The sequence below is a fragment of the Oncorhynchus tshawytscha genome, linkage group LG31, assembly GCF_018296145.1.
Source record: "Oncorhynchus tshawytscha isolate Ot180627B linkage group LG31, Otsh_v2.0, whole genome shotgun sequence".
In the NCBI taxonomy this organism is placed as follows: Eukaryota; Metazoa; Chordata; class Actinopteri; order Salmoniformes; family Salmonidae; genus Oncorhynchus; species Oncorhynchus tshawytscha.
Genome location: NC_056459.1, coordinates 1,473,298 through 1,496,668, shown reverse-complemented (window position 1 = coordinate 1,496,668; position 23,371 = coordinate 1,473,298). Strand labels below are relative to the sequence as shown.

At 39.6% G+C, this 23,371-nt stretch overlaps 1 protein-coding gene across 1 annotated transcript in view; it reads right to left on the bottom strand.

Moving 5' to 3' along the window:
* LOC112230021 (sodium/hydrogen exchanger 3) overlaps positions 1 to 20,422 on the bottom strand; it is a 73,947-nt gene extending 53,525 nt beyond the window's left edge. The window contains exons 1-5 of the mRNA XM_024396240.2: positions 20,081 to 20,422; positions 11,578 to 11,880; positions 11,124 to 11,284; positions 7,177 to 7,255; positions 6,354 to 6,531 (exon numbers count right to left, since the gene is read on the bottom strand). Of these exons, the coding sequence (XP_024252008.1) occupies positions 6,354 to 6,531; positions 7,177 to 7,255; positions 11,124 to 11,284; positions 11,578 to 11,880; positions 20,081 to 20,282 (923 nt within the window). The 5' untranslated portion in view covers positions 20,283 to 20,422. The remainder of the gene's footprint in view (positions 1 to 6,353; positions 6,532 to 7,176; positions 7,256 to 11,123; positions 11,285 to 11,577; positions 11,881 to 20,080) is intronic.
* Positions 20,423 to 23,371: the final 2,949 nt, after the last annotated feature.

Below are 23,371 nucleotides of genomic sequence, written 5' to 3'. Positions count from 1 at the left end.
GACCTAAATGACTAATGATGATAAATACAATCCACCTGTGTGTAATCAAGTCTCCGTATAAATGCACCTGCACTGTGATAGTCTCAGAGGTCCGTTAAAAGCGCAGAGAGCATCATGAAGAACAATGAACACACCAGGCAGGTCCGAGATACTGTTGTGAAGAAGTTTAAAGCCGGATTTGGATACAAAAAGATTTCCCAAGCTTTAAACATCCCAAGGAGCACTGTGCAAGCGATAATATTGAAATGGAAGGAGTATCAGACCACTGCAAATCTACCAAGACCTGGCCGTCCCTCTAAACTTTCAGCTCATACAAGGAGAAGACTGATCAGAGATGCAGCCAAGAGGCCCATGATCACTCTGGATGAACTGCAGAGATCTACAGCTGAGGTGGGAGACTCTGTCCATAGGACAACAATCAGTCGTATATTGCACAAATCTGGCCTTTATGGAAGAGTGGCAAGAAGAAAGCCATTTCTTAAAGATATCCATAAAAAGTGTCATTTAAAGTTTGCCACAAGCCACCTGGGAGACACACCAAACATGTGGAAGAAGGTGCTCTGGTCAGATGAAACCAAAATTGAACTTTTTGGCAACAATGCAAAACGTTATGTTTGGCGTAAAAGCAACACAGCTCATCACCCTGAACACACCATCCCCACTGTCAAACATGGTGGTGGCAGCATCATGGTTTGGGCCTGCTTTTCTTCAGCAGGGACAGGGAAGATGGTTAAAATTGATGGGAATATGGATGGAGCCAAATACAGGACCATTCTGGAAGAAAACCTGATGGAGTCTGCAAAAGACCTGAGACTGGGACGGAGATTTGTCTTCCAACAAGACAATGATCCAAAACATAAAGCAAAATCTACAATGGAATGGTTCAAAAATAAACATATCCAGGTGTTAGAATGGCCAAGTCAAAGTCCAGACCTGAATCCAATCGAGAATCTGTGGAAAGAATTGAAAACTGCTGTTCACAAATGCTCTCCATCCAACCTCACTGAGCTCGAGCTGTTTTGCAAGGAGGAATGGGAAAAAATTTCAGTCTCTCGATGTGCAAAACTGATAGAGACATACCCCAAGCGACTTACAGCTGTAATCGCAGCAAAAGGTGGCGCTACAAAGTATTAACTTAAGGGGGCTGAATAATTTTGCACGCCCAATTTTTCAGTTTTTGATTTGTTAAAAAAGTTTGAAATATCCAATAAATGTCGTTCCACTTCATGATTGTGTCCCACTTGTTGTTGATTCTTCACAAAAAAATACAGTTTTATATCTTTATGTTTGAAGCCTGAAATGTGGCAAAAGGTCGCAAAGTTCAAGGGGGCCGAATACTTTCGCAAGGCACTGTATCTAGGGTACAGGTTGTTAATGTGTGACAATAGAATTTGAGAGGTTGCTCCTTTACTGCTACTCACTTCCAAGGGAACCAAAAGGGTTTTACACCACAGGGAGCCAGATTTTCATTTTATTTCGCTTTAATCCCAGTTGGACGAAGACGCCGACCCGTAACTGTTTGAACAGGGACCCGAGAGATTGAACTACAATGGAATTGAGCTACAATGGTCTAGGATGGTTGAGGGGCAGCTCTCAGGTAACTGATAGTTGGTGGCCTGGCGGTTGGGAGCTTGGGCCAGTGGCCAATAGGTCGCTGGTTCAGATCCCCATTTTGACTTGATGGGAGATCTGTCGACATGCTCTTGGGCGGGACGCTTGACCCTGGCTGCTCCTGTGGTTGGCTTTGGATGGTAGTCTGTTAGAATGAATATAATGTAAATGTTGAGCGGCTTCACTGTAGGTAGATCAATAATAATGATCAATAAAAAACATCAACAAAAAATATCACTGTCTCTGAGATTTCGAATCCGACTTGTCATTAAAAGAAGTCTACAGAACCTTCAGATTATAATTGTGACACCTGTGGTTTATGACACCTACTTGCTAAGAAAGTTTCCCATTGACTTAAATGATAGGTGTGGCCCCGTTTACTGTAGTTTGGACACACCTACTCATTCAAGTGTTTTTCCTTTATTTTTGCTATTTTCTACATTGTGGAATAATAGTGAATACATCAAAATGATGAAATAACACATATGGAATCATGTAGTAGGGTCAAAGACGAGACATGTACATTTGGTGTCCGAAGGCCATTCATTTAACATAAAAAGATAAATACGTATAAATATAATATTAAATGACTCTTAAACTCTTACCCTTCTTTTGACCCAGAAATATTTGTGTCGCAAACTATTAAATGAAGGGAGTTATTGAGCTCTAAAGCGTCAAAATGTCCTTCAGTGTAACTGTCTAGGTTAAAATTCTAATGACAAAAGTGTTTTTTAAATTCATCCTAAAAATATAAATGAACACCCATGGCATAATTGTGTTAGCGTTTGCACTGTCAAAAAATCAAACAAATGAATCTGGTGATGAACTTAACTATAGTATCCACTGAAGGAAACTATTTTGAGCAGCCTCCTGAACAACTTGTACAAGTACAACATGAACCTGCACCTCCAGAGATGGAGCAAGCATCTGAGTCCTTGAAAAATACTATTGCTGCTACTAATAATAGTCCACAGGATCATTATTGTTATTTCTGAAGGAATCACATTTAATCAATATTTGTGGGCCGTAGTGATACAGTGGGGCAAAAAGGTATTTAGTCAGCCACCAATTGTGCACGTTCTCCCACTTAAAAAGATGAGAGAGGCCTGTAATTTTCATCATAGGTACACTTCAACTATGACAGGCAAAATTAGCAAAACAAAATCCAGAAAATCACATTGTAGGATTTTTAATGAATTTATTTGCAAAATTATGGTGGAAAATAAGTATTTGGTCAATAACAAAAGTTTATCTCAATACTTTGTTATCTACCCTTTGTTGGCAATGACAGAGGTCAAACGTTTTCTGTAAGTCTTCACAAGGTTTTCACACACTGTTGCTGGTATTTTGGCCCATTCCTCCATGCAGATATCCTCTAGAGCTCTGGAGATCTGGAGACTGGCTAGGCCACTCCAGGACCTTGAAATGCTTCTTACGAAGCCACTCCTTCGTTGCCCGGGTGGTGTGTCACTGTCATGCTGAAAGACCCAGCCACGTTTCATCTTCAATGCCCTTGCTGATGGAAGGAGGTTTTCACTCAAAATCTCACGATACATGGCCCCATTCATTTTTTCCTTTACACGGATCAGTCGTCCTGGTCCCTATGTAGAAAAACAGACCCAAAGCATGATGTTTCCACCCCCATGCTTCGCAGTAGGTATGGTGTTCTTTGATGCAACTCAGCATTCTTTGTCCTCCAAACACGACGAGTTGAGTTTTTACCAAAAAGTTATATTTTGGTTTCATCTGACCATATGACATTCTCTCAATCTTCTTCTGGATCATCCAAATGCTCTCTAGCAAACTTCAGACGGGCCTGGACATGTACTGGCTTAAGCAGGGGCACTGTAGGATTTGAGTCCCTGGCGGCGTAGTGTGTTACTGATGGTAGGCTTTGTTACTTTGGTCCCAGGTCTCTGCAGGTCATTCACTGGTTCTGGGATTTTTGCTCACCGTTCTTGTGATCATTTTGACACCACGGGGTGAGATCTTGCGTGGAGCCCCAGATCGAGGGAGATTATCAGTGGTCTTGTATGTCTTCCATTTCCTAATCATTTCTCCCACAGTTGATTTCTTCAAACCAAGCTGCTTACCTATTGCAGATTCAGTCTTCCCAGCCTGGTGCAGGTCTACAATTTTGTTTCTGGTGTCCTTTGACAGCTCTTTGGTCTTGGCCATAGTGGAGTTTGGAGTGTGACTGTTTGAGGTTGTGGACAGGTCTCTTTTATTCTGATAACATGTTCAAACAGGTGCCATTAATACAGGTAACGAGTGGAGGACAGAGGAGCCTCTTAAAGAAGAAGTTACAGGTCTGTGAGAGCCAGAAATCTTGCTTGTTTGTAGGTGACCAAATACTTATTTTCCACCATAATTTGCAAATAAATTCAATTATTGGCTTTATTGTTGAATATAACTCAAATAAGGGCATAGGTGACACTCAAATTAACATAAAAAAGTATTTTAGGGAATTGTAATTGCTACTTTGAAAACCTTATACGTCTTTGACCCAGTAACCAAAAAAGTGTTAAACAAATCAAAATATATTTTATATTTGAGATTCTTCAAAGTAGTCACCCTTTGCCTTGATGACAGCTTTGCACACTCTTGGCAATCCATTCAAATCATATTTTTATTCAATACATATTTTATATTCCATAATTAATTACCCAAATAATTAGACATTATAATAATGTTAGGCCACTCCGCTACATTATGGTGATGCCCGTGTGAGGATGCTAAAGTCTGGTTCATTTCTCAAAGTACAGTGATGTTTTTGTTAACAAGAACATTTTAACGAGAACTATTTCTCTCCTGCCTCAGGCCGCCGCGCATGACTTTCCTCCCCTCTCCCTCCCTTCTGTAAATTCTATGGGCTGTTACAACTTCTTGCATTGTTGTTCATCTCTAGATGTGGGCATAATATATTATTTTTATAATGGAGACATTACTGGATGTTAGAGTTTAATGAATAGCATTAAGAAGTGTTTGAAGTTTTGTTTTTTAATGTTGATTAGTGTGCTTTCTGCATGAAATAGTTTGTTTATAAGGCCGGAACTTTACTTTCTTACTATTCCACATAATGGTGAGTCATCCTCATATCTTACATTACAAAGATACCTCAAGGGAAGAAAAAGGCAATTGGATTTGAATCAAAAGTATATTACATTACCCTAAAAACAGGTGTGTAATCTGCAAACTTTATTGTGAGAGCCATTGTGACATTGAAAATCCAATATTGGTGTTTGGCCACCACTCATTGAGATCGAGGGGATCAATAAGCAAGGGGCGCTTTCCAGTTACCAACTACGCTGATGTCCGGGCAGCAGAAGGATTTTGGTCGGCTGTGGCTATTATTCGAGCCACGCTTTTATTGTTCAGGTCGAATGGACAGTGAGGGCGAGGCTAGGTGCTGAGGCTCCTTGCCTGATTGGCTGAAACATTCCGTGGTCCCGCTTAGCAGGAGGTGCACCCAGCCCCAGGGAGCAGAGTTCCTTTCATTAGGGAATTTAATATTGTTCCATTATTGATGGATAAATCCTTTTTACAACCGGGAAAGGTGGGTCATTGTTCAGGGCATAATGTCCCCTACATAATGATACAAAACATGACCTGCTCTCTTTGAAATAGAAGTTATTCACAAAGTTTAGAATACACAATATAATTTAGCATTTCTACAGCACACAATGATCATAGCATGCATCAGTACACTTCTTGCCTCCCAGCCTGGATCCTTATGTAATGATTTCTCCCACAAAGCAAGGTTTTTGGTGTTAACAATAATGTTTTCCTGATTCCATTTGAATGGTCTGGATTCTGTCCTTTTAGAGCAGGGCAAACCATTGGCGGGCCCCTGCTATTACTGTGTCACCCTGTCTTGGATAGAACGTGTGAAGTGGATGTTCTGCCATGTAATGGCCCTCTGGACTGTAAAGGCATCAGCATACTTCAGTCAGATTCACACGAACCATGAGCTTGCATACTCCCTTAAAAGACCTTCACTTGATAAACAAGAAAAAAGTGACAATAGCACTGTTTGTCCATTTTGAGATGCCATAACCACCCTCAAAATAGTCCGAATTAATATAAGGCAACTCAAGAAACCTGTCATTAATTTTGACCTTTTTGCCAAGGAGATCTTAGTTACGCAATTTTACACCTAAGATGTTTGGTGCAGCATTTCTCAATGAAAAAATGTACATGAAATCGAGTCATCTCTCGTTGAATGACACCCAAGTCTTTATTGAAGAATCCCTACTGTTGACCAATCACCAAAAAAGGTGCATAGACTATGGCTACCGACTTCGGTCAAATTGGTGTGACCGAATAGCCAAAAAGTCCAAAACAAACAATAACGTCACAAAATGTTATCATAATATATGCACAAACTCTTCCAAACTGTTTCGTCTGGGAAGCATGCAGAAGCCTTAATCCAAAGTGCATTGGGAATGGGGGAAAAGATTTGCTGGGTAGTGTCACGTCTTTTCATCTCTACCGTTGTAGATGTGTGGGTATGGTCTGCCAACTGCAAGGCATTTGAAATTGGCCTGGTCTTTAGAGTCAGCCGACTTCCCTACAATAACTCCTTTTTTTCTAAGAGTGTACTAAGTAACTGAAACACATATCTAAAAACTAAGGCAAGGTAAGTGGAAATATCATGTTAAGGGGTGTTCCACTGAAAACCTAACAGAAAGGGTATACAGTAAATGGCCTAATAAATCAACATAACAGTCAGAAAGACTTACGACAGGATAGCGGATAGGGAGAGCATCTCGGCTGTGAGGTAAGAGAGGTAGCCCAGGACGAAGATGAAGCCTGGCTCGATAATCTGGATGTTCTTGGTGCATCTGGTTAGGAGCGAGATCAGCAGAGCAAAGACAACACCAACCAGGGAGCCTCCAACCGCCACCACGAAGAATGAGACTACACAGAGCAGAGGAGGAAGAGAGGAAGATGATAAAAGAAAGAGGAGGAGGAAGAAGAAGAGAGTCAGAAGGACATATAGGGGCAAACAGGGAACAAAGTAAGTCATTATTAAATGAATACATAATATGTTGGTTAGACCAGGGGTATGCAACTCTGTTCCTGGAAAGCCTCAGGTAATGCAGGACTTTTTCTCAACTAGATACCCCACCTGACCAACTGAGCTTATTTATCAGTTCAGTGATTGCCTAAATTTAACATACCTGGTCTTCCAGGTCGATTAAATAAAAAACGCTCTCCAGGACCAGGGTTCCCTACCCCTGGGTTAGACAGATTACATACTCTATTGCTTGTTGCATTACCTTTACATTTTGCTTAAAGATGGCACAATAAGCTGTACCTATTGACTATCTGACAGGGCTCTATTTGTTGGCCTGAGAATCAAACACTGTCACCTTATTCCTTACATAGCGCAGATAAGTGCACTATATAAGGAAGTTGGAAAAAAATGTATGCACTCACTACTGTAAGTTGTTCAGGATAAGAGTGTCTCCTAAATGACTAAAATGTCAAATGTAAAATAATTGCAATATATAAGGAATTTTGCAATTTTGGACGTAGCCAAGGTGTGGCGCTCTTACTCACTTATGCCTTTGATGATCTCTACAGCATCGATTTGTGCCCCTCCAAGTGACACAAATGCATCAAACACATTGAACAGCACCTGAGGGAGCATGGAAATAAAGATGACCGGTCACTAAGGAGTTGGGGGGGGGTTAAGCAACCAAATAAATTGAACATTACATTATTTAATGTGTTACAATTAATTGAATCAATTGTGTAATATAATCCATTAGATTTAAAATGGTATTCTTGGACTATTTGTATATGATTTATGTTATATAGGCCTACAAACAGACAGCATTCTCTGGAGTAAAGCATGTGACTGACCGGTGCAGTTCAGTCAACGTGCCTTGTCTTGTGTATTGCCTTTGTACTTCATTTGTCGGGTGAAGGTTTCCAATGATGAATGTCATTACACTTGGATGTCCACATACTTCTTATTTAACACATTACAAAAAGTTAAGTGAATGTGTTTTGCAAAAAAACTGTAGTATACACATTAACTGTGTCCCAAATGGCACCCTATTCCTTACCAAGGGGCGTATTCAGACTTACCCTATGCACGTGTGTAACAAGGTTTGTGTGTGTGGCACCCTTGTGAGCACTGAATACATTTAATTAAATGCCAGAAAACACACCCACTGGGTGGCCTACCAATTTGATCAAGGAGTTTTTCGGTTCATTTATCTAAATCCCTTTAAATACTGAATTTGTTTGGCACAACATTAGTATGTAGCTTATGGAGAAGGTGTTCAGAATGGAGATGCATCTGCATATTCATCTGTTTCAAAACCCATGCGTAGATTTAAAAACACTTAGAGTGAAATGTATATTATTTTTTATCAACCTTAGGCTGCATCATGGGACAAATACAGTTAGAGCGCCTTACGCACAAAATGTAAAAAAAGGTTGAATCAGCATTGTTTCAATGTAATTTATCAACGTATTGTGATATGGAATATGAGCATAAAACACATTTAGATTTGCAAAAGTTATGAAAACAGTACTGGCTGATCTAATTTCAACCAGCGTTGCAAAGATTGAATTGAGGGTTAAACTTTTGGGCACAAAAAATGTTGAATTAATGTTCAATGTAATTTGTCAACAAATTGTGATGTGGAAAATATATTGGATTTGTAAAAAGTCAACAACTGTTGTTTTGAGGGTGACATTTCTACCCCAGGATTATGTCATTATGGTAACCCATTTTCAACATAGATAAACCTTGTATAAAATATGTCGAATTTGTACCTGAAACAAAGTCAGATCTTCAACATTATATCCAATATCAGAAAAGTTAATGCCAGGCAGCACCTCCTACTGGAAAGTTGATCTATCTACAGCTATGGTTGCTAAACTTCTAATAGTTAGCCAAATTTCAGTTCATGTGTGTGGAGCAGTGGATGACTGGAAGACTGTGTCCCCTTTTCTCAGCGATACAACAAATGATCTATTACTAGTGTGTTCATATCTACATTTTTTAAATATAATTTAAGTTTCCACATCACAATAACATCACTTCCAGTTGACAGGGGCAGCTGTAGTAGGGCAGAAATTTGATGAACTGACTATTTGGAAAGGTGGCGTCATGACAGTGCCACGTTGAAATTCACTGAGCACTTCAGTTAGGCTTTTCTACTGTCAATGTTTGTCTACTGGATATTGCATGGCTGTGTGCTCGATTTTATACACCTGTCAGCAACGGGTATTGCTGAAACAGCCGAACCCAGAATTTGTAGGGGTCCACATACTTTTGTATATATAGTGTGTTTTGGGCACAAAAAATGTTGAATTAATGTTCAATGTAATTTGTCAACAAATTGTGATGTGGAAAATATATTGGATTTGTAAAAAGGATCCATCTAAAATAGACAATACATATACTGTATGCCTAGGGTTTCAAGCTTCCATAGTATGATGCTGCCTCCCCCATGCTTCACCATGGTGCCAGGTTTCCTCCAGACGTGACACTTTGCATTCAGCCCAAAGAGTTCAATCTTGGTTTCATCAGATCAGAGAATCTTGTTTCTCGTGGTCTGGAAGTCCTTTAGGTGCCTTTTGGCAAACTCCAAGCAGGCTGTCATGTGCCTTTTAACTGAGAAGTGGCTTCCATCTGGGCACTCCACCAAAAAGGCCTGATTGGTGGAGTGCTGCAGAGATGGTTGTCCTTCTAGGCAGAATTGCAAAGAAAAAGCCATATCTCAGACTGGCCAATAAAAAGAAAAGATTAAGATGGGCAAAAGAACACAGACACAGGACAGAGGAGCTCTGCTTAGAAGGCCAGCATCCCGGAGTCGCCTCTTCACTGTTGACGTTGAGACTGGTGTTTTGCGGGTACTATTTAATGAAGCTGCCAGTTGAAGACTTGTGAGGCATCTGTTTCTCAAACTAAACACGCTAATGTACTTGTCCTCTTGCTCAGTTGTGCACCGGGGCCTCCCACTCCTCTTTCTATTCTAGTTAGAGCCAGTTTGCGCTGTTCCGTGAAGGGAGTAGTACACAGCGTTGTATGAGATCTTCAGATTCTTGGCCATTTATCACATAGAATAGCCTTAATTTCTCTGAACAAGAATAGACTGACGAGTTTCAAAAGAAAGGTATTTGTTTCTGGCCATTTTGAGCCTGTAATCGAACCCACAAATGCTGATGCTCCAGATACTCTAAAGAAGGCCAGTTTTATTGCTTCTTTAATCAGGACTACAGTTTTCAGCTGTGCTAACATAATTGCAAAACGGTTTTCTAATGATCAATTAGCCTTTTAAAATGATACACTTGGATTAGCTAGACAAAATGTGCCATTGGAACGCAGGAGTGATGGTTGCTGAAAATGGGCCTCTGTACGCCGGACCTCCAGCTACAATACTCATTTACAACATTAACAATGTCTACACTGTATTTCTGATCAATTTTATATTATTTTAATGGACAAGGACATTTCTAAGTGACCCCAAACTTTTGAACGGTAGTGTATATTTAATCAATTTTGAATTCAGGCTGGAACACTTTAAAAAAAAAATAAGTCAAGTGGTATGACTACTTTCTGAAGACACTGTAGCATGAAAGGGATGCAGGTCTTTTTTTAGAGCTCTTCACAATTGCTATAATAATCTGCGCAGAATCTCAAACAGCATTGGTTATTTGCACTATTTACTTTGAATGTAATCTCAAATGCAATTCAGGTCATTTGATTGTGTTTCTAGATGAAGAACAGTGATAACACATTAAGTTGTGGTATAAATAAAGACACTTTAACTTTTCTGTGCATTTAAATTTGTTGAAACATAGTTAGATGACAACTAAACCAAAAATAAGACATTGTTATTCCATTGGTATGTGCTTGTGCTTTTAGATGGTTGAAAGAAGTGGTATAACATATTGGGAATTCAACAAACTCCGTCTGCCTTTTTGAGTGGGTGAATAATGGTTGAAATCTCATTGATCAACATCTCAAGCAAATATGACCTAAATGTCCACATTGAAATGACCTGGTGTGCCCAGTGGGATGACAGGCCCAACTATTGTGCCATAGGTCAGGTTCAAACTGTTACAGCTTGGTCTGCTCTCCATAATGATTTCATTAGCCTGCATGTCAATTTTCTTACATGAAGTATGATCAACTATGGCTGATATCCTGCAATTAAATCGATTTTTCCATGTTTTCTTTTGTATGTTCATGTGATATCTGAGCAACTCGAACATTACAACAAAATCAATGGTCTGAAAAACCTAGCTAAAAATGTTGACATGGGCTAGTTGTTTAACTGTAATAAATAGCTCTCTAAAGTAAGCAATGACTGACAATAAAAAAGTAAAACTGCTGATGCCCTGCCAAATAACGACATTGCAGCTTGAGGCCCACAGTCCGTATTGACACCACCTATTGAGTATGGCTGATATAGGGAAAAGTGTGCAATTTGGGACGCATCCTAATAATGATGAATTAGGATGATCAAGTTTGTGAGACTGACCACTGTGACGCCGTCGTTGAGAAGGGACTCCCCAAACACCAGGATGTACAGGACCTCGTTGACATGGACCTCCTCAAACACGGCAATCACAGCCACTGGGTCCACAGCAGCAATCAGACTCCCAAACAACAACAACTGCAGGAGACCAGTGTCGATATTACCTACAGAGGCCCAGGGTAAAAGGTGTTATGATCTCAGACCTTTGATCTACCTTACACTTTAACTCTGAGGACCTCACAAATGCCAGTTTCAGTCATCGTAAAAATATAGAAGAACCTGTCTTTTATGTTGATCTGCTCTATGGTGGTCAGTTCAGACTTTGGTTGGGCCTGTCCCAAATGGCACCCTATTCCCTATATAGTGCACTGCTATTGACCAGGGTCTTCTGGTCAAAAGTAGTGCACTAGCATAGGAAATCGGGTGCTATTTGGGACGCATAGGTTGCCTGCCTTACCCATGGCCCCGCCCAACCAGCACCCCCAAAGGGCGAGTCCCAAAGTGGCAGCGTTCCAGCAGGTGCCAATAACAGCGTAAACCAGGATGGCGCCCAAGTTGCCAAAGAACAGCTTGTTGGGCATGGAGTAGCCCGCGTCCAGGACGATCTGGGGCAGCAGGTAGAAGAAGAAGGTGAAGGGCTGCAGCCTGAAGGTCTGCACCTTGTCTGCCCCATAGATAATGCCGCCCAGGACCCAACCGATGCAAATGAGGAGGCCACTCTCCGGGATCACTCTGGTTAGGCACGGGTTCAGCTGGAATACTGTTGGTGAACAGAGCAAGACAAGGACAAAAGAGACAAATTCAGAGATACGCAGAGTGAATGAAAGACAAAAGTTAATCATTTGGTAGATTCAGGTGGCGCCAAGTCAAACAGACCTGAGCCCGGTTTCCCCATAGCGATTGTACTTAGGCTTACGAATGTTTTAATGATGCATCTTTCCCACAATGGCCGAATATGTAACACGCATTTCCCAAAACATCATGCAGAGAAAACGTTGACTAAGTGCGTTGTGGATTGAAATAAAGGCAGCACTACTCTCGGATCAGCATTCTACTTTTCATATTTTACCTAACATTACAATTAATCCACAATACTGACAAGGGATCAGATCCTAGAGAGATATTATCACCTATGGCAACAAATATTGAGGTGGCTTATTATAATGCTTACCCTATAATAATGCACAAAATCAAGATTTGGCACATTATTGTGCACATGTTAAACACACTGAAATATATTGAAGCAAAAATTACAGACAGTAACATACAAATAGCTCAATTAAGGTCATTGAAATAACAGAGATACAGTGTGTAGCCTACACTGTATTTATATTTCTAATACAGTCATCTCGGTTTTCATTTAATCAAATGTGTATTTTTCGTTTGTTAGTAACAATGAAAAGAAATTGGTAACTTTGTATGTGTAGTCACATTTGTTCTGAAGTTATAGGTGGTCACAGGAAGACAGATTAATATCTTGATTTTATGTTTAGCGGAAATCTTCTGAGAATAAAGTGACGCGGAAGGGCGCAAAAGTATCTAACGACATTAAATAACAAGCTTTTTCAAGAGACACTTTAGAAACAATGGTTTTGGGAAACAGCTCAGAGATTTAATGATGCTCCTACGAAGGTTCTAACAAATCAACTTGGCCTGAAAATGCTTTTGCAAAACCAGGCCCTGGGCACAGATTCACAAAACACTTCTTACGCAAAAACGTAAGGAGCTTCTTAAAAAAAGAAGTTCATAAGAAAGTTTAGGTGCAATTCCTCAAACATTTCTTAAGAATTTATGATCTTCTTAACTATCTTAAGATGATTGTTGCTATGCAACCGAGTTAGCCTACTAACTAGCATATTTCTTATTGATATTACTGGTCAATTTCTTTTGGGGGGAGATTTCAAACAATCAATACTGATTTTTTTCAATTAAACATGTTCAATTTCTTTCATTAGCTTATTTTCTCACGTCCATGAGAATAAGCTATCTTAAGAACATTAAGAAATCCAATAACTTTATTTTCAAGAATCACATTTTTCTTAACTACTTCCTTATTAAGATGAAACATGGGAAGAAACTTAAGAACATTTTCAAGAACTTTATTGAGGAATAGCAACTTTTTGTAAGTTTCTTCTTAATAAGAATAAAGTTAAGGAAAAAATGGCACTTAGGAAGAAATGTCTTCTTAAGATGGTTTTGTGAATCTGGGCTGTGGTCCCAAAAATGCTGCTCACTGCCTGATAAATCTTTGAAGTAAATTTTTCAATGCCAAGATGCTGGCATCATTTTAGTGTAGTTAGCTAATTAGTCAGGCCTCCTTACACTTTCTTGATCCCTGGAGTTGTATTCATAAAGAATCTTAGAGTAGGAGTGCTGATATACTATATGCTCTGTTGTGGCTTAAAGATCCTACTGCATATATCATGGACTGTGAGGACCTGATCATAGATCAGCATTCCTACTCTAAGACGCTTTATGATTAGGCCTACAGGCTGCGGCCTCCTTACACTTTTTTGATTGTTTATCAATAACGGGATCAAAATGTCCACAGGATACAAGGGAGTCTGACATTGACATCTGTTCCTACCTGGCAACATTATTGGGCTTTACACAAAGGCAGGTGTTGAAACTCAAAGCCGGAACTAAAAGGTAAAGCAAAAGGATTCAAATGTGTGAGGTTGCGAAACTTGCAAATGATCAACCATTTCAGAAGACTGAGAAAGTGTCATTTTTTCTGTCCCTGGAGTATGATTAACCAGCAATGTGCCTTTATAAATGTTCTCATCACTCACTCAGTCTGGATTAGCGGAGAGAGGCAAGTTTTTCAAATCGGTAATGCTTTTTCAGATTCCATGCCATCGCTCCTTCTTTAACTTCGTCCACAGGATCAATTCCTACCAAGCCGGCTGGCTTCTATCTCAAAATGAACATTTTCACTAACTGAACAGTAACCTCTGGATTTGTCATCCAACCAGAGGACTCAGGGCTATATCTTTTGCTTAGGTGTTTTAAGTGTTGCCTCTGGCAGCCTGAAGTTCAGTTAATAGGGCTAGGCTTCCCGCTAGCGGGACAACTTCCGGTGAAACTGGAGGGCACGCAGTGAGTTTTCTTATGCATGTGATGTCAGAATTAATTCACTAACCCCATTTCTGTCTATAGTTTTTTATGCGAGTAAAATATAAATGCTGACAGATAATTGGTTCCTTCGACATGGTGGGATCTTTTTAACCTGGTAAAATTAATTATGGTAGAAATGGCGGTGGAAATGCATTTATGTGCAAATATATTGATAGAAAAACCATCATGTCGAAGTAAACTTGGAGTCACTCGATGATATGGAGTGTGGCCATGGGAAACCATGCAATTGATTAGGCTACAGATGAAATAACTTATGATGAACTTCACAGGGTGTTGAAAGTGCACAGTGATCTTGAAGGTCCTTTCAAATAAATATTGAGGGTCTGATTCTGGTCACTTGATGATCGATGCTTGACTGCTTTTTGACAAATAAAGAATATTTAACCATGGCTGCCCTCAAACCAAGGCACGCTGCCTGCTAATTATCTATAGAAAATGTTTCAACTAGTCAATTGTACATTATTTTGTAACAGTGAGGTAGGTGCGTTCCACCTCCTCATTAATTCACATAGAAAGTAGCCCATTTCACTGTGGCGGAGGAATTCTAGGCTCATGTAAGGCAAGGATTAGCTAGATGAGTCAGACAAACTTCTCTCTTTGATGAAGCCCAAGCACTCTACCATTGTTTCCTCAGGTCAAGTATGCAGACATTTGCGCATCTCCTGTCAAAACAGAACCTGACAGAACTTTTAGCCCCTTCATTGTTGTTTTCCTTACTAACAATTACTCTGGGCATTTCTATCAAAGTAAGTGCCTTATTATCTTATTACAATAATGTTTCTGTATATCGTGTTATGTCATTTCTACAGTAACACACAGTATTTATGTATGGGGCATAATGCATTCTGTGTATAATAATGCTTTATAACCACGGACACGCAAGGTACTGATTTCATAACCTTCAAGGTGTTATACTCAACTGTGCTTATGTAGTTAAATGTTTCTATTAGTTCTGTAAAACAATGCTAATGTTAATGGCGTCAAATAAGTATTAGCTTGTGTTGTATTCTTGAAGCTGTTTAATAAGTGCTCCTCAGAGTCACCAGTGTAAATACTGTGGATACGTTTTGAGGGGCTGTTTCACAGACGTCAGCATAGGGTAAAATGAAGGGATTAATGACCAGCAAAATTTGAGGTAATCTGCAAGGAGAGCCCATATGTAAATCTATATGTAGTCTATATCTGCCTGCAATACTAAATGCTGTGCATTTCCTCCATCATATGCATGGCAAACACACTCCCCACATGTACTGTATCTGTCACGCCCTGACCTTAGAGAGACGTTTTATTTCTCTATTTGGTTAGTTCAGGGTGTGATTTGGGGTGGGCATTCTATGTTGTCTATTTCTTTGTTTTTGGCCGAGTATGGTTCCCAATCAGAGGCAGCTGTCTATCGTTGTCTCTGATTGGGGATCATACTTAGACATCCCTTTTTCCCACTTTCTATTGTGGGATCTTGTTTTTGTTAGTTGCTGGTTTAGCGCTACTATACTTTACATGTCATTTAATAAATTCAAAATGTACACTAACCACGCTGCACCTTGGTCTCATTCCAACGACAGCCATAGCAGTATCTTTATGTACAGTGTCTTCAGAAACTATTCACATCCCTTTACTTTTTCCACATTTTGTGTGTTTCAGCCTGAATTTAAAATGGATTATTTTGAGATTTTTTTGTCACTGGCCTACACACAATACCCCATAATGCCAAAGTTGAATTATGTTTTTCAAAATGTTTACAAATTAATCACAAATTAAAAGCTAAAATGTATTGAGTAAATAAGTATTCAACCCCTTTTGTTTTGGCAAGCCTAAATAAGTTCAGGAGTAAAAATTTGCTTAACAAGTCACATACGTCACAACAAGTCACACTCACTCTGTGTGCAATAATAGTGTTTAACATGATTTTTGAATGACTATCTCTTCTCTGTACCCCAAACATACAACAATTTTAAGGTCTCTCAGTTGAGCAGTGAATTTCAAACATAGATTTAACCAGAAAGTCCAGGGAGGTTTTCCAATGCCTCGCAAAGAAGAAACAGACATTGAATATCCCTTTGAGCACGGTGAAGTTATTAATTACACTTTGGGTGGTGTATCAATACACCCAGTCACTACAAAGATACAGGCATCCTTCCTAACTAAGTTGCCGACGAGAAAGGAAACCACTCAGGGATTTCAACATGAGGCCAATGTTGACTTTAAAACAGTTACAGATTTTAATGGCTGTGATAGGAGAAAACTGAGGATGGAACAACAACATTGTAATTACTCCACAATACTAACCTAATAGACAGTGAAAAGAAGGAAGCCTGTACAGAATAAATACATTCCAAAACATGTATCCTGTTAGCAACAAGTTATTAAGTAAAACTGCAAAAAATGTGGCAAGAAATGTACTTTATGTCCTGAATACGAACTGTTATGTTTGGTGCAAATCCAACACAACAATCACTGAGTACCACGCTTCATATTTATTTTCAAGCGTGATGGCTGCATCATGTTATGGGTATGCTTGTCATTGGCAATGACTAGGAAGGTTTTATGATGAAAAGAAACAGAATATAGCTAATCACAGGCAAATTCCTAGTGGAAAACATGGTTCAGTCTGGTTTCCAACAGGCACTGGGAGACACATTCACCTTTCAGTAGGACAATAACCTAAAACACAAGGCCAAATATACACTGGAATTGTTTACCAAGACAACATTGAATGTTCCTGAATGTCCTAGTTACAGTTTTGACTAGGGGTGTACTGATTCGTCATACTTGTACTCATAATCATATCCATTTTATCACAGTTGATACTCGTAATCGGATTTACTCGTGATTGGAAAACCCAAAAGCTTTAAATACCGGCATTTATTCCAGACACAGATTTAGATGAAGGTAGGCTAATTTGTTTGCCCCATATATTGTTTCACATTTGAGAGGAGCAAAACGTTTGTATTACAAAAATAAACAATCTACCCCTATAAAAATGTTGATTAAAAATGAACCATATACATTTGGCATTTTATTTTCTAATGATTTGTCTCTCGGTGAACATGCCTGTGCGCATTCAAATAAATAATAATAGCAAGCAAGCATGGGCTTGGATCACATGGTAACACAGACGTTGTCAGCAATGGAATAATTATAATGACAAAGTAGGCCTACTAAACAATACCAAGTAGACAGACAAAAACAACCATATGGCCTCAGCAAAGTCGACAAGAAATAAGTAGATTGAACAACAATGACTAGATACAGATTCTATTTGAGTGAAAGAGAGATGTGTGCTTGGCTGCTGAAAATAATGTTTCCCATCACGGATAATTACAAAAAATACGAGTACTCGGCACACCTCTAGTTTTGACTTAAATCGGCTTGAAAATCTATGGCAAGACTTGAAAATGGCTGTCTAGCAATGATCAACAACTATATTGACTGAGTTTGAAGATTTTTTTAAAAGAATAACGTGCAACTATTGAACAATAGAGGTTTGCAAAGCTCTGAGAGACTTACCCAGAAAGACTCACAGCTTTAATCGCTGCCAAAGTTGATTCCAACAGGGAGTTGAATACTTATCTTATCAGGATACAGTATAGTGTATTTTTCATATATACTGTATATATTTATTTTGACATGTTAGACTTTTCTTCCACTTTTTTGTTGTATTTTGTGTAGATAATTGGAAAAAAAATACAATTAAATCCATTTTGAATTCTACTTTGTTACAACAAAATGTGTAAAAATTCAAGGGGTGTGAATACTTTGTGAAGGCACTGTACCTATCTATGCACAGTGTATGCACATTTACACAAACACACAAAAAGTGGAATCAATGTCACAACTCAATTGTGTCTGGTGTGTACACTCACATTGCTATTGACCACCATGTCACCACAACAAACAAGACCTAAACATGGTAGATGCTCCATTACCTTTAACAGTTAACATTCAAAAGATGACACTCCATAGCTCATATCTGTACATACACATATACATTAGCACAAATGACATTATCGCTTTTCTGTCGAAACACATAAATAAGTTCTACATCAATTAAATGGTCACCTGACGTCCAAATCCGCAAAGAACATTTTTACACTAACACACGGTTAATTTGCTGTGTCATGACAGTGTAAAGTCATTGTCTTAAGCTGACACTAGCTTGGTTTATAACATCTGTTATGTATTGATTATGACAGTTTAATGTTGGTTCTTATGACTCAGGGTAAAGTAAAGCGTTAGCAAACAAACTCTCAGAGCGTGAATAGAGGGTGGCAATCTATGGTACGATGAAATACTATAAAGATGAGTAGTCTGGGGAAGGGGATGTAAATCAGTGGAGGCTCCTCAGAAGAGGTAGGGGAGGACTGTCCTCCTCAATGAAATTTCATAAAAATAAAAATAGTTAAACAAAGTTATCCTTTATAGATAAAACTATACTAAATATATTAATATTTCATTAAATAATTTATTTAAACACACTGTTTTTCAATTAAGGTCTATAGTAACTTCAACAGCACTCTCTGGGGTAGGATTATGGCGAAGCCGGTTGACAACTAGCTTCCATTTTCCTCTGGCTACATTTACTTCAATACAAAACCTAGGAGTCTAGGAGGCCTCACCCTCTTCCATAGACCTACATGGTAATTATGACCACTTCTGGAGGACGACCTCCAACCAATCAAAGCTTTTGCAGTATGAACTGACATGTTGTCCATCCAATCATAAGATTAGGAACAGAGAATGATCCTAGTGTGTTGTATTGGGGTTGTGCCGCAGAGCATTATGGGGGGTTCTATGTTTTGAGAAGCTTGGTAAGTCCTTGACATTAATGGTTATAGATTGAGAGTGAAAAGTGATAGTTGAGCATTTTTTAAATATTATTCAATTCAAATTAGTTTCTTCAAATTACAGGAGAAAATGGAACCCAGAATAGACATGCTCTCATTAGGACTGTGTGTGTGTGTGTGTGTGTGTTTTATGGTCTACATCTGTGTGATGTGACCAATCAGTTTATTCCAGTTCAGAATAAAAAATATGTATTGTATTTTAACAGCAGCAGTTCCAACCTAGACTTTCTTTTAACAATAATTTCAACAGTAAGATGTACAGTAGGCCTGGTCATTTTTCATCTGTACTGTTAGTTAGGATTGCACTATCAAAAAGCCTGTGTGTGTGTCTGTGTGTGTGTGTGTTCTGTTATTCATCTGTGTGATGTGATCAATCGGTTAATTCCAGTTCAGAATGAAAATGATGTATTGTATTTTAACAGCAACAGTGTTTTTAATGGGGGGAAATAAACATGAATAGATATTTATATGGCTATTTAATTTAATTGTTATTTGTTTTTGTCTATATTGCATTTGTTTTAGGCGTAACAGGAATGAAATGTACCGATATTTATGTATAGTTGAATATATTTTCCTAAGCTTGGGTCCCAGGAAAACACAGCATTTCTAATTTGGGTCCCAGGCTGAACATGTTTAAGATCCCCTGCATTAGAGATCTCATTCTCAGATCTTTTGTGTAGCTGTGTAGTGTATTGTGTTATTGTTTTTTTGTCTTCCCTGTCAAATCCTGTCCTGACCTCAGTGGAAGAGTTGAGCTCTTCTCCAACACCATCCATCCATGATGAGCCTGTCCTGCACTGAAGCCTATGAACACCTCAACCCCTGTCCTGCACTGACGTCAAGCCTCTGAACACCCCAACTCATGCCTCATACCCTCATTTGTCGTCTCCGTGTGTTCCGAGCATGTACCGTGAGTCTCTCATCCTCCTTAATTTTTCAAGTCACCAGCTTCCACTGATGTACATATATGGAACTCACCAAGTTTGCAGAGCCAGCTGACCAGGACCCAGAGTGCCACCAGGTATGGGAAATGAATTTCCTCCCACTTCCAGATAACGATGGGCAGGGTGGTGATAGTATTTTCTGTTCCATTTCCTGTGTCCTCAGATGCCAGGCTGGGCCTACTAATGGCAAGCAGTACCATCACCAGGACGAAAGTGGAGCGCCACAGAGCTGGCATCTTCAAGCTGGATGCTTTTCAAATCTTGAGCTTTGATCAATCTTGGTGTCTGTCTCTCTCCCTCTCTGTCCTCTGTCACTGAATTGTCACTGCTGGCCCTAAGTATGTTTGCTCCTCTCTGTCCTTGCTCAGGTTAGAGTACACCTTTTCACTGCAGGTGAAAGCCCCTCCCACTCTTTAGCCAGACAGGCTAGTTGGGCCACTTCTTCGATACCAGGGTGCAGTTCTACCCAACCTTACCACCCTGTTGTTTTTCATTGGCTCAGGACACCAGAGGCATCATCCCAATAGGGGTCAAACGGGTACGTGCCCCCTCATATTGGTCCTGTTTAAAATATATATATATAATAATAAGAAAAAATTATTACATTTTTTTGTTAGTTTTGTTGTTGTTTCTCTGTAATACTACTATCCACCTAGCACTTTTATGAAGTTTTATTTACTATTTGTATTTATTTGTAAGGCAGGAGCTACTCTTCCTGGGGTCCAATCACATTATGGCACTTACATCACACATAAAACAAAAGATAAAACAGTACATCATATTACACCACTACATATATACAATACAAAATGTATAATACCACCATACAACAATATTTCAATGGACGTGTGTATAGAGTGCGTGTGCTAGCATGTGTGTGTGTATGCCTGTGTCTGTACCTGTGTGTGTGTGTGTCTTCACAGTCCCCACTGTTCCATAAGGTGTATTTTTATCTGTTTTTAAAATCTGATTCTACTGCTTGCATCAGTTACCTGATGTGGAATAGAGTTCCATGTAGTCATGGCTCTATGTAGTACTGTGCCTCTCCCATAGTCTGTTCTGGACATAGGGAATGTGAAGAGACCTCTGGTGGCATGTCTTGTAGGGTATGCATGGGGTGTCTGTGCTGTGTGCTAGTAGTTTAAACAGACACCTCGGTGCATTCAGCATGTTAATACTTCTTACATGTCAATACTTCTTAAAAACTTCTTACAAAAGTAGTGATGAAGTCAATCTCTCCTCCACTTTGAGCCATGAGAGATTGACATGCATATTATCAATGTTAGCTCTCCATGTACATTTAAGGGCCAGCCGTGCTGCCCTGTTCTGAGCGAATTGTAATTTTCCTAAGTCCCTCTTTGTGGCACCTGACCACACGACTGAACAGCAGTCCAAGTGTGACAAAACTCGGGCCTGTAGGACATGCCTTGTTGATAGTTATGTTAAGAAGGCAGAGCAGAGCTTTATTATCGACAGACTTCTCCCAATCTTAGCTACTGTTGTATCAACATATTTTGACCATGACAGTTTTACAATCCAGGGTTACTCCAAGCATTTTAGTCACCTCAACTTGCTCAATTTCCACATTATTCATTAAAATGTTTAGGGTTTAGTGAATGATTTGTCCCAAATATAATTATTTTAGTTTTTGAAATATGTAGGACTAACTTATTCTTTGCCACCCACTCTGAAAATAACTGCAACTCAAGTTAAATAAAGGTGAAATAAATAAAAAAGTGTTGCAGTCATTTCAGTCGCTGTAGTAGCTGACGTGTATAGTGTTGAGTCATCCGTATAGATAGACACACTGGCTTTACTTAAAGTTAGTGGCATGTCATTAGTAAAGATTAAAAAGTAAGAGGCCTAGACAGCTGTCCTGTGGAATTCCTGATACTACTTGGATTACAGTGTCTTTGGAAAGTATTCAGACCCCTTGACTTTTTCCACATTTTGTTAAATTACGGCCTTATTCTAAAATTGATTAATTTGTTTTTTCCCCCTCATCAATCTAGACACAATACCTCATATTGACAAAGCAAAAACAGGTTTTTAGAAATGTTTCTTAATTTATTACAAATTAAAACTGAAATATCACATTTACATAAATATTCAGACCCTTTACTCAGTAATTTGTTGAAGAACCTTTGGCAGCGATTACAGCCTCTAGTCGTCTTCTGTATGACTACAAGCTTGGCACACCTGTATTTGGGGAGTATCTCCCATTCTTCTCAGCAGATCCTCTCAAGCTCTGTCATGTTGGATGGGGAGCGTTGCTGCACAGCTATTTCCAGGTCTCTCCAGAGATGTTCGATCTGGTTCAAGTCTGGGCTCTGACTGGGCCCCTCAAGGACATTCAGAGACTTGTCCGGAAGCCACTCCTGCATTGTCTTAGCTGTGTGCTTAGGGTCGTTGACCTGTTGGAAGGTGAACCTTCGCCCCAGTCTGAGGTCCTGAGCACTCTGGAACAGGTTTTCATCAAGGATCTTTCTATACTTTGCTCCGTTCATCTTTGCCTCGATCCTGAATAGTCTCCCAGTCCCTGATCAAAGGAATGTTTCTGTTCTGTTTCCGGTCCAAGCTTAACATCTCCAAGGAGACGTCGTTGCCAGAGGACGCTGTCTTTGACTTCCACGTCGAGTGACATATGGCTGGGTGGTAAACAGAGAAACAGACAAGCATTTCGCTACACTCGCATTAACATCTGCTAACCATGTGTATGTGACAAATACATTTGATTTGATTTGATTAACATCTGCTAACCATGTGTATGTGACAAATACATTTGATTTGATTTGGTAGGCTCGAGAACAGGAACATCCATCAAGTCATCCAGGATTATCCTTCTAGCTCCATTCTCTAGGGAAGGGGGAGACCCATTCGGAAGGGATTCCTGCAGAGTACCAGCCAGTCGGCTGTGGAGAGCCAAAATGGCGGCAACACTTCCACTAGACCAGAGCGGCGTCCGGCTACTGGGGTAGAAGTGAAAGAAAAAGTAGGCGCCCATGGATTCCCCAGTAGCTTGTCCAGGTTCGCTACTTGTTTGCCACTTCGCCCCTGTAGTCCTCTGCAAGCAAACAGTTGTTACATTGAAAGTCTGGGTGGTCCATATTGTCCCGGAATAAAGCAAAATAAACACAGCTCCTGCAGCGTTGAAAATGTTTGATAGCATCCTCCATTTGAGGCTCCAGGCTAGCTGGGCTAGCTAAGCCAGCCGGGCGTCCGTGTGTCTCCTCTTGACAGGTAACCCACAACTTGTCCAAGATTGGACCACACGGCCATTAAAAAAAGGCCAAGGTAAGGCTACACCAATCACACAAATAATTTG